Source organism: Gouania willdenowi, chromosome 1, assembly GCF_900634775.1.
Source record: "Gouania willdenowi chromosome 1, fGouWil2.1, whole genome shotgun sequence".
NCBI classification, from domain to species: domain Eukaryota; kingdom Metazoa; phylum Chordata; class Actinopteri; order Blenniiformes; family Gobiesocidae; genus Gouania; species Gouania willdenowi.
Genome location: NC_041044.1, coordinates 26981858 through 26994733, shown reverse-complemented (window position 1 = coordinate 26994733; position 12876 = coordinate 26981858). Strand labels below are relative to the sequence as shown.

The window sequence follows — 12876 nt, the reverse complement described above, 5'->3', positions numbered from 1 at the left end:
GTGCTCAAGTCCCCTCCACTAGGTCTCTATATGATTCTAGGTGGAGGCTGTTTGAGGGGTGGTACCTCCAGAGAAACCACATCCTTTTCACTGCCCGGTGGTAGTGATTTTATCCTTTCTGCAGGACCTGATTGACAAAAACAAAGCTTTTTCCACTGTGAAAGTGTATTTGGCGGCAATCGCCGCCTGTCACTTTGTCTTTGGGGATAAGTCGGTTAGTCAGCACCCGCCAATCTGTCGGTTTATGAAGGGAGCACGTAGGCTCCTCCTCGTGTCAAGACCACTGGTACCATCATGGGATCTGGCGGTGGTATTGGAGAGACTTAAACGTCTTCCTTTTGACCCACTGGAGGAGGCAGGCCTGAAGTTCGCCTCTCTTAAGGCTGTCTTGTCACTGGCTCTGGCTTCGGCCAAGAGGGTCAGTAACATTTATTTGCTGTCGGTTCATCCGTCGTGCGCTCAGCTTTTCCCAGGTGATGCAAGGATCATCTTGAGACCCAACCCGGCCTTTGTGCCAAAGGTTGTGGGCTCGTGTTCTCCCATTGACCTTTTGGCCATTTCTGCCTCACAGGGTGAGCAGCGGCCGAATATGTTATTTCCAGTTTGTGCGATTCGCACTTAAATGGATATGACGAGGAGCCTCAGGAGGAGTGATCAGCTGTTCGTCTCCTGGGCCAATCCCTGCAAGGGGGAGCCTGTTACTAAGCAACGCCTGTCACACTGGGTGGTGGAACCCATTGCTTTGGCTTACTTGTGTCAGGGTCAGCAGCCACCTACGGGTCTGCGTGCACACTCGACTCGGGGTCTTGGCACATCCTGGGCTTTGTTCAGGGGAGTGTCTGTTTCGAACATCTGTGCAGCGGCGAGTTGGACCTCCCCCCTCACGGTTGTCCGCTTTTACATGCATGGCACGGGGCGGTTTTACTGCCTTAATGTGATCAGACTTCTGCCCTGAAGGCTGGTACCGCTTGATAAGCATGTTTGCACTACAGGAGTTTCCACATCCCATAGTGAGACATCTCACAAAATATTATGAAAGAGAACTTTAGGTTATGTATATAACCCCAGTTCTATGAGTCATATGAATGAGATGTCTCACCAGACTAACCTTCTTGCTCAAACGAGGAGAAGAGGTGCTTATTTTGAATGGTGCACGTCTGTCCGTGTCCTCCTTTTATAGGATGTGGGTCTCCCCATAGCTGGACGGACACGCTTCACCGACCAACCAGGATTGGCAGATTGAAATAAATGCTTCTGAGGAATGCAGACAGAGGTTGCATCCCATAGTGAAACATCTCACTCATATTACTCATAGAACCGGGGTTATATACGTAATCTAAAGTTACTATCTTTACGTTCAGTTTGAAGATTGATTAGATTAGATTGACTATTTCTATGGTCAGAAGAGTTGAGGATGAAAAGAAAGTGACGTAGCAGCTCATGTGAATGTTTGAAACAGATGACAGTTGAGACTTTACTTCCCTGCGGCGCAGTGTAAGGGGTCACAATCAGTTTGGACTATCACCCTAAACTATTTCTGTGGGCAGAAGAGGTGAGGAGGATGATTTCCTGTGGAAGCAATGCGTGTGTTTTCGCCTACTCATGTATACAGTATGCATGAAGGCCCAAAAAACAGGCTGTTTTTAGGAGTGCTCTGAAAGTGACTTTACAGAGGGCTAAAACTCCAGAAAACAGGCGAGTTTGGGAAAATAAACCTCAAATACTATCAGTTGGGGTTCTTAGATTAATTGGAGATGGGTGAAAAATAGCATAATACTGGAACTTCAAACAGAAATGAACCTCCAGCCGGACCAGAGTCTGACTGGTTGGGGTGAGTGGACAGGAATAGGAGAACAGAAGAGGACAGAGAGAGAACATTAGAGTATCAGCAGCAGGATAGAGAGAAAAAGGAAAGACAGAGGAGAAATCACAGACTGCACAGAGAAAAACTTGGATTAAGCATCAATATTTAAGAATGTGAATTAAAGAAAAAGAGCTACTTTGTGCCCCAGAAAAGGTTCACCAGCAGATAATCTAAACCTAGAGCAGCATGATAGAAAAAAAGTGATCCAGCCCTAAGTTTATCCTTTTCAAGCAAGTATATCTTGTGTTTAAGCCTTAAAACTGAAGAGATTTTATCCTGATAGCTGATTGTTCTGCTGTACATACTACTTTTAGTTACTTTGGGAAACTGGAAGCTCTCTGTTACTATTGATTCGTACTGATTAGGATATTTTATTTATTCATTTGTGTGTGTGTGTATATGCTTCATGTCTGTTGTGAACAATTCTGTAAATGTAATGTTTTTTATTGCTTATGGATATAAAATCTTGATTAAAAACAGTTTAATTGTTTCAAACTTTCTGTGAGAAACACTCAACTCTGTCCGTGGAAGCAAATAATAATCAAGACAAAGTTGAATCCCTGTCAAAATGAAAACTGTTTAAAACTGTAAATTACTATGAACTCTTTAGATCAAAACACAAGATCACTAGTTTGTAAATACTGAATAGGAGACAGCAGTCAGTTGCATTAACAGATTAGTAGGTTTATGAGAAAAATCAGGTCACCTTGATGACTTTTCTGACTGTGATGTTTTATGCTTCTGCATTTAGAAGTAAAAACAAAACACAATCAGTGCTGCTGAAACAAAAAGTGCTTTTCAGAATTAGACGAGAGGCTATTCGACCTTGGTCAGTCACTTCTGGCCTGTTTTGCCTCTGTTGTGGTTTTAAAGAGAGATCAGTTTCTCTCAAGCATGCTCCGTGTTCACAGGCTCCACAGGTAGCTGTCTGATGTCTCTCACTCTCCAGGGGTCCTGGGCCCAGATCAAATGAAGCACTGGTGAGCTTATTAAAGCCGGTAGCTTACATCGACTGTGAGTCTCACATCTTTTTCAGTCTGTAACTCTGTGCCTCACTCTGTGCATGCGTTTACGCCATCAGGGCTACGGGTGATAAGTGGTCATGTTCTAAATATACAGTCATGGCCAAAAATATTGGCACCCCTGCCCTTTTGTCAGATAATGCACCACTTCTGCACTTGTGGTGCATTATCTGATAGAGGTACGGGGGTGACAATATTTTTGGCCATGACTGCATTGAAGAACAACCAACAACAAATTGAATCCAACTTGCAGGCAGACAGTAACCTAATTTGTTTAATTATGAGACGTGAGAGAGATGTTTTAAAGAAGGCTGATGCTGTACGTTTTTAGGAGCAGTTATTACAACGTAACACATTATTCATAAACCAAGATTAACATATGACTTGTTCCTGGGATTCATTTTTAAAAACTTTGATCCCAATAGCCTTGATTAAAGACTCAAGCTATCTAAACACATGGCTTTATAAACAGACAAAGAATCACAATTACAGTTAAATAAATATTAATTTCACTTAATTTCTAGCACGTTGTTCACAGTGTTAAAACTGAGCCAAAGCATTGTCTATTTTCATCCCCTGTGATTGGAACCTGTGAGTTATAAACAAGGATTAGATTACATCATATCAAACAGATCAATACAATAATATTCAATGTAAACTGGAATTATACGCTTTAGGATTTGAGTTTTACATTTTCTACAATATCAGGATTTCATATTTACTTATTAAATAATTTATCAGCGTCATTTGGCCATACAGGTAAAAAGTGTTTTTTCGTCAAATCAAAGTAATATCTTAAACCATTTCTGGTGATTAGCACTAATACACCAATTGTATCTCTACAGAATTTAACTTGGGATATAAAAAAATATTCAATTTGAAACCTAACATTGCAATGTAGAAATTACAATAGTTACATTTTACAGCAACATTTTTTCAGTGTATGTTGCTTCTCTGTATGGTTTGTAGTGGATGGCTGTGGATAATAAATGGGGATTCGAGAGGAAACTTTTGAACTATCTGCTCAGCCATGTTGGTTTTCCAATCTTTTTCAGCCCATGTTCAATTTGATATCTTGAAAGCATTTGGAGGCTTCACATTTTGCAACATAATCTGCATTACAAACCTAGCATTACTCTTACTCTTACCAAATGCAACCTGTGAGAAAAGTTAAATTAAGTTACCAAGCTAATAGAATTGAAACCTATAGCTTTACAGTATTTATTTTCCTGTGTTAGAGACAGTTGCAAATTCACATCGGAGATTGTTTGTTTTAGTGAAGTAAAGTTTTAATCAGCTCCATAGCTCACTTGGCATCCATGGTGATATCTGTTCTGACATTCATAGATTTAGGAACTAGCTGTCAATTCACCTACTGCATATTTTTCTAATCCACAGCCACATCAGTCCCACCCTCCACATCCGTCCGGCTTTCTGCTCATGTTTGCCTGCCACGAGCAGCCACAGCCGAGAAATGCAAATCATCATTAGGATCAGAATTCATGTTTGATTCAAAGCCAATGTTTACCATCATTGACGATTCTGAGAACAACTCATTTTACATTAGTGCCTGCATTATTTTACGGTTGCCTTTTCAGCCAGCCACAGATCAGATAGCAGTCGTCCTTGTGCAGTCAGGATGGGGCTCCTTTTCTCAAGACATCTCCGATTCTCTTGTTTGTAACACAGATGTCGAGTTTCCAACAACACCAGCTATCTACCTGAGTCACAGTTTGTTTTTGCTATGTGCTAACTTGACTACATTTTTTTTCATGCATTTTTAGGTCACAACATCAAACTATGCAGAAAAACTATACACAAGGCCCGAGGAAGCACTCAATATTTAAAGAGCATTAGAACAGAATTTGTTTTCTAGAAAGTGAAAAAAAAGTGTTGATTTCTTCAACCTCTTACTTACAGGAAGTGTTCATACTTTTTCTTTGTTACCAAATTTTCAACTCCCAACATTATTATAGACCCAAGGCATCTTCAGCTCATGTATGTCATTTTAAATGAAGTATATCTTTGAATTGGTCAAACATTGACAAACAGGGCAGTCTTTTATAATAGAAATTCTGTTAAAATAAAAACAGGAATGGAATCATGTTCTAGATGCGAGACTGAACATTTGTTAATTAAGAAGTGAAAATAAGACAAAGATGAGGAATCGCTGGCCTAATGCACATAGAGGCTAGAATATAACAATCCTGATTACAGTCATCCTGGGTCTCAGAGAGCTACAGTGAATCTTAGCTGAGCCCCATACTTCAGTCTGCCCTCCTGTTGCCTCTCCTGTGATAGTTCTTGGATCTTTTTCACAGACTATAATAAAAACACCATGAAGAGGTTCCATGTGCGTGAGTCTTGCAGTTGCACATTAAGCACATTCCTGGGTCAAAACAGCTGCAGATAATGGAAGCCCATATTCTAAATGCTTAGCCAGATAGTTTCATCATGGGTTATACATAAATTTATTAGCAACGCACATACATTTAACATCCATGCATCGTGGTGGATCATTATCTGTGACCCTGTTCTGCCTACTTTTTGAGATAATAGAAATAATTGGATGATTGCATTTAATTGCTTCAAAAATATATTTAAATCAGATGACGATGACTCATTCTCTCTGTAACTGAAAAGATTTAATTCCCTTCACAGCTGGTGATTAGTGGAAAAACTGTTGGTAAGTGAAGCATGTATACAAGTGCTGCTTATTGCAGTGATGAAACCACATGAGGTTGTGGTACAAGCTTTTTCCAGCAGCTTTTTTCATTTTTCCCTCCAATGAAGTCAAAGTGAGCTTCTGTCATGTAAGGGGATCAAAAACACCAAAAGTTACATCAATGGAACAGGCCTATAGAATCGTAAATGATAGGGGTTGGATGACAAATCATGAAAAGGATAGATAAATATTATTCAACTCAGGAATATACATACAAATCAACCAATACTACTAATAATAAATAAGACCCATGTTGCCTATTCAAAGTGCAAAAAGTGCCACTCTGCAAATAGAATAAAACACAAAAAAGGAGTCTGAAAATATGCCAGTCTAAAATTAACACAAAACATGTCATCATCATGACATTCGTGAAAAAAAAAGTTCCAGTAACGCTTTACTTGAAGTTTGATACATGAGGCTGGGATTATGCTGTCATTATCCGTTATTAGCATGAATAAGGTGTCACGAAGGCTGTCATTAAGTGTTGTTAGCTATATTATGACACCTTTCACTAAATGATGACACCTTTGGACCTATGTTGACATTTTTGTGTTAGGTGGAGGGATCTGATGGGGTTAGATTATGGTTTGGGTTATGGTTTAGGTAACGAAGGGTTAGGGTTACATTAACGAAAAACACTTTACTTGATGACACCTTATTCATGCTAATGACAGGTGTCATGTCATAATAATGACAGCGTAATGTCAGCCTTAAGTAAAGTGTTATCAAAGTTCCTATCTGTGCATTAACCTTACATAGAAGTTTCTCAAAACGAACTAGAATAGTCTATACATCTTAAATTTAAGATACTGATATGACTTGTTCTTTTACAAGAATATTAGCATGTTTACATTTTCTGAAAATACCCATCCCACCGATACAATATCGGAAAACCACTTGTACCATTGATGATATATAAGTTTTAATTTTGTAATATCTTATAATAATGATAATAATAATGCATCGGATTTTATATAGCACTTTTTCATAAACAAGCGCTTTATATTGATGTGCATTATTCTTTCACTCCACATATAATGGTGGTAAGCTACTATTGTAGCCACAGCTGCCCTTGGGCAGACTGACAGAAGCGAGGCTGCCATAGTGCGCCATCAGCCCCTCCAACCACCATCACACACCACATTCATGTGAGACAATGTGGGTGAAGTACCTTGCCCAAGGACACAACAACAATGAATCAAAGGGTTCGATCCCACAACCCTTTGGTTATTGGATGACCCACTCTACCACTGAGCCAAGTGTCACACAACATATCGTTCTACCCTTACTAAATGGATTTCATTCAAAAAGCACTTCTATTACCACCAAGTATTAGTTTTCCAATATCAGCCACTCACACTAATTACCACATATTCACACACAATTGGGACAGAGCTGCCATGCAATTTGCTAATCTACCATGATAAACATGATAAAATGATGAATTCACAGCATGCATTAGTCTTCATGAGTCCTGATTAGCAGTTTGACGTGTTGCTTCCGATGGCTGGGATTGATACGAGCGTGACAAACAGCATGTGGAGAAGTTGGTAAACATTCGGGGTTAGGCTGAAAACTACTCGTCTTTCAGTCTTTCAAACAGCCGCTCTCGAGTGGGATTACTGTTACCACGGCAACACAGCTGATTGCATAAAAACTTCTGTGGTTGTGGTAGCCATGGTTACTCGTTACATTAATCTATGTAGAGAGTGCGCACACATACACATATATATACACACCCATTCGTCTTCATGTTGCAGGGTTGTTGTTTTTTCTGCATGTCAACGTCATCATGACGACACAAACTGTGATCACAGGGCGTAGGGCATCTGTTGGGGTCGTCATGGTGACGGGGCGGTACCAATCTAGACATTTGGTGATTCCTCCCACAGCTCCTGGATTTTTTTTAGCATTCCTGCGAGGCTGATCTCATGTAAATGGTATTAGAGCTGTTGAGGGGGTAGGGGTTTAAAAACAGCTTGGATTCAGCTATAGAGGCAATGAATAGAAGCCTGAGTCATAGTATCGAATCCCTACAATTTCAGCTTACTTCTGAGTGTGTTTGCGTGTGTGTGTGTGTGTGTGTGTGTAAATATAGTTTAAGGCTTTACAGATTGTGCTTCCGAATGTTCTAGTGGGAGGTACTTGTGATAAAGTCCTGGGCAAGCTTCAGACCCGTTGCTCATCTGTTGTCTGCATGTCTCCTTTCACATGGTGAATAGATCTAGTGTCTTTTTATTCACACTACTGACTTGGTTGGAGAGGATGGTGGTAAAAACCACACACACTCACACAGCTCCTTCCTCGTTGCATTCAGACAAGATATTTATTTCTCTGGTGGATTGTTTCAGAGGCTGAGCGTCTCCATGGTGATGGCAGCCCACAGATCTGGACTAGGAAAGATGAGGGAAGGAGGTGGCAGTTGGGAAAAGGAAAAAAAAAAAAAAACCACGTATTGATGCTGTATATATGCTGATTGTGTTTTCACACAGCCACTTAATACACACATGCTATCACTTATTCCCACACCCGCCCTGCACACTGTGTATGCTTCTTAGTCTATCTGGTGTCACGTATGTCAAACTGGGTCAACTTTGGCTGCCTTCTTTCCAACATTAAAAACATACTGTACATCTAATAAATTAACGGAATTGTGTTATAGATTTTTAATATATATAACATGAATTTAAAAGAGAAGTTTCCATCAATGTTTAAATACTAAAATTGGATTTGGACTTCACATAAGTAACTTTTTATTGATATTAGCTTCTGTGACTATATGTGTAATTAGTGAGGCTGTATAACATCCTTACTGTGATTTTCTGTGTACTTTATTATTGATATAATAGAATATTTTTAATATTAATATTTAATATTTAATATTCAAATTTAGTCCAATTTTACCAACCAGGTTAGCGTACAGAATACGAAGGACACCCCTGCTATTTTCTGGCATTTTCATAAGTTTAACATAGTTATTGATTGGCCGGCTAAATTAAATGTAAATCTTCCCATGCAAACCTATTTGATCACAGAACAAAACCTCCCCTTCTGTTAGTCATTATAGCTTTTTTACCCATTTACTTATTAATAATACTGATTCCGAGGAGTAATTCTGACTATAAGGGGTTCAGCTTATTTATCGTCATATGCATTTTCTTTTGGAAATGCAGTTTGTATAAATATTAATATTAATGCTCCTTTAGTGCTCATCATGAACACATAAAATAGAGAGGAAGCACACTTATAAATCCATACCATTCCAGATTTTTGGTTTTGTTGCTGGAGAAAAAACTGATTTTTGCAAAATTTAAATTTAAATAACTTGAGCCTATACAATCTTCTAGTGTCATCACAGCTACGTTCTCCTCCACTGAGCAGCCCTTCAGACGATTCCAGACACAGTTTTGTAGTTTGATGTTGCTAGACTTCAAAAAATGTCACATGAAAGAGGTTTTGAGTACGAGGCTCAGCTATAAAATGTACCAGTGCACTGAAGGGTGCACCTATGCAGACAAAGGCAGAAAACTAAGAGCTTGTATATGTTTTTGTCTCAAACACATTCATGATGTTTAGATTTAGCAGGTTTAGATTTTAGTCTGGTTTAAAGTGTTACAATCATCACCGACGGTGCCTTGAAACACCTCAAATAACAACTTTCAAGTCTTGGCACAGGCTTTTGTTGTGATGTTGTTCTGAACATTAGCTGCACCTTTTTCAACATACGTACATAGATGATTCCAACTATTAAATTTTTACTGGCTGTATGTGTAAGGATGTTCTTGTGCTGGAAGATTAACCTTCTTTTTCGTTTCAAAGTTTGTTTTTCAATGTCTCATTCAAAGGCTTTTCTCGAGGATTAACACAGTTTAGGCTGTAACCAAATTTTCAGCAGCTATGGTGCCTTGTCTCTCAGGTCACATGCATCCCCACAGTATAGTGCAGTGTCTCCCCCTCATGGAAAACAACAAAAACCATCTAAATATGGTATTTGTGGAGCTCCTGTGAACAGATTTCCCACCTTAGCTGGTAATTTCTGCTGCTTCCTCAGAGTGACCTTTGGGCCTCATCTCTGCTTTAATAATTAATGCTCTCTTTGCAGGTTTTGTTGGTTTGAGAGGTGCAACAGTGTGCCTTGAATTGTTACTGCCTTGGCAAACCTAAACCCTTACTTTTACGTCTCCAGAAATGTATCCTTCACCTTTGTGTCAGGATGTTTTATTGGTTTATTAATGTCCCTTAAGAAATCTCTGCAACCCTAAATAAACTACATCTTCAACAAAAAATTGGATACATTTCAGTCTGGCTTTCATTCTTACAGCACAGAAACATCTCTTATCAAAGTGTTCCATGACTTAAGGTTGAACACTGATTCAGAAAAGGTTTCTGTTCTCATTTTGTTACACAGATTGCAAGCGTGGTTTGGATTAAAAGGTAAAGTAATGCAATGATTTAAGTCCTACTTGGAAGAGAAAAGTTATTTTGTGAGAATTGGAAACTTTGAATTTGACAAATTACCAATTTCCTGTGGGATTCCTCAGGGCTCTGTTCATGGACCTTTTCTGTTTAGCCTTTATAGGATTATTTTAGGACAAATTCTGCAGAACTGTAAGGTTCATGATCAGAGCTATGCAGATGACACACAACTGTATCACTTACTGAACCCAGATGACTATGGTCCCATTGAGGTGTTGTGTGACTGCTTCGAAAAAGTAAACTGCTGGATGAGTGAAAACCTTCTTCAATTAAATCATGACAAGATGGAGGTGATTGTCTTTGGTAACACGGAGAGGACTGCTGTGAGCGAGTATCTTGAGTATCGATCTTTAAAAGCTCGGGTCTTCACCACAACAAAGAAGTCAGAGCACATTAGTCCAGTTTTAAAGTCTTAAAACTGGCTCCCAGTCTGCCTCAGAATAGACCAAATAGTCCAAAGAATAGACTTGAAAGTTCTGCTGTTGGTGTATAAATCTGTGAATGGGTTTGGTCCAAAGTAGATCAGTGAGATGTTAGTCAGATAGTGGAGCCCACAGTTCCACTATCTGACCAAAGTGGAACATACTGCCAGCAGAACTGAAGTCGGCATCCAATGTGAATATTTTTAAATCCAAGTTAAAGGCTGTCTTTTTCTCTACTGCATATGACTGAGGGAGATTTGTAATCATTTTGTGGTTGATTTAATGTTTTTATTGTTGATTTTGTTGTTCTCATTGATTTTTAAACTGTTTAATGTTTTCTGTTGCACTTTTTAATCACATAAAGCATATTGAATTTCCCTTGTGTAAGAAATGCTCTTTACAAATAAATTGCCCTCACCTTGTCTTACATCATTTATACTAAGAATAAATTAAACAGGGTTAACCAGGTGGACTTGGGTTATCATTTTATATTGGAGTATTATTGTACACAGAGCCTAATTTAAACACATTTTGCACTCAAAGTGTTTATTAAAGCGTTGTTCGGCTTTCTTTCCATCTCTTAATTATGTGCTGTTTTGTTTCGGTCTAACACCTAGGATCCAAGTTGAGTACATTTAGGTTTGTGGGTGTAGCGTGAAGAATTGTGGAAAAGTTCAAGTGGTGTGATTACTATTTTAAGTGAAGGTGAACACACTATTTTAAGTAAAGATGATCACTCTCCATTAGCTACAGATTCCTTTAATGCCTGAAAAAGACTCAAATGAGATGGTATAAAACTTGATCTTAGGAATAAATCCTTATTAAATTATTTTTTAAGGTTGCCTGTTAACAGTTAACAGCTACTAATATGTAGAAACTTCTCTGTTTTTCCATAGGTATATCATGAATGTGACATTTGAGGGTCGAAACCTTTCCTTCCATGAAAAAGGGCATCAGATGTTTCCCAAGCTGGTCATTCTTCTTCTAGACAAGGACAGACAATGGGACAGGGTAAAGCATCTTCATGTAAAATGTATTTCCCTACTTGTTTTGCTACTTGCTTCCTGTAACTCCTCCATTTGTTCCCTCTGGTTTGTATTCTCTTTCCTGTCCAATGTGTCTGCCACTCGAGGTGCCTTTTACAGTAGCCTGTAAATCACACAGTGCTCTTCCCACTCACTCATGCAGGTTGGCAAGTGGGAGAGAGGCTCTTTGACGATGAGATACCACGTGTGGCCTCGTTTTGAGCTGTACTCGGCGGCAGAGGAGCATGAGGACCACCTGTCCATCGTGACTCTGGAGGAGGCGCCATTTGTCATTGTGGAGGACGTGGACCCGCTCAGTGGGACCTGCATGAGGAACACTGTGCCCTGCCGCAAACAGCTCAAACTCAAGTGAGATTTCATCTTTACACTTATTTTTGCTCAATACAATTATTTAATGATAATATAGCAGGGGCCACCAGCCTTTCTGAAACCGTGAGCTACTTCATAGATACTGAATAGGCTGAAGGGCTACCAGTTAGAAAAGCATTTCTTAAATACTCAATGTTCATGGTTTCACTTTCATTAGAGGCTAAGATAATTAAAAAAAAAAATGGCGAGCAGTTACTTAAAAAAGTAGGAAATGTTTAAGTTTCAACATGCAACACTTTGAATTCATGCAGTTTAATTTTCATTACACTTCATAGAAAAAACTTTTAACTAATCGTATAACATGTGACATTTGTAAAATGTAAAAATTATGTCATTTTACAAAAATATATTTTTTATACATTATATTTAATGTATATCATGCTACAACCCATACATCAAATCTGCAACACTTAAAAATGTTTGTCACAATGTTTCAATGAAAATAAACATTTAAAGATGGTTGTTTAATACTAATACTTTATAACGTGCAGCAGTATTTAATGTTAAGTACTAACTACATCTGTCATATGTATTTATCAGAATCAGAATTCCTTTATTAATCCCAGGGGGAAATTGCTTATCTTTGTGAGTTTGAATCCTGGAAAGTAAATCAGATTTTAGATGGAACTCATTGGTGACTAGAGCTCCTAAGGGCTCCTGGTCAGGAATAGCGGTTTCCCCGTCGTCACCCTGTCCCCCGGAGCGAGCAGTGTGTTCTGGCTCTGGGGGGTGTTGCCCTGTTCCACCGGCAAGGGGCGCCTCCGTTCTGCAGGAGGTTCCTCTGTTGTTGGTCAGGTGGCCGCTGGGCAGAGGGCTCCACCACACTGTAGACGAGCCCTCTGGTGACGTACGGCCCGCTGCCACGAGGGGGCGCTACCGTTGTACGGTAAGGTCGCTTCAGACTTCCCAGGCAGCCTCCGACAGGGGCGCCATCACGCCACTTTTGGGCTCT

The 12876-nt window shown here is 39.4% G+C and overlaps 1 protein-coding gene across 9 annotated transcripts in view; it reads left to right on the top strand.

The window, feature by feature from the left end:
• Positions 1 to 12876, top strand: part of grin2bb (glutamate receptor, ionotropic, N-methyl D-aspartate 2B, genome duplicate b) — a 135709-nt gene that overhangs the window by 89764 nt on the left and 33069 nt on the right. For all 9 annotated transcript variants that reach the window (XM_028443152.1, XM_028443143.1, XM_028443134.1 and 6 more), the window contains exons 8-9: positions 11406 to 11520; positions 11698 to 11903. In XM_028443152.1, coding sequence (XP_028298953.1) covers positions 11406 to 11520; positions 11698 to 11903 — 321 coding nt within the window. The remainder of the gene's footprint in view (positions 1 to 11405; positions 11521 to 11697; positions 11904 to 12876) is intronic.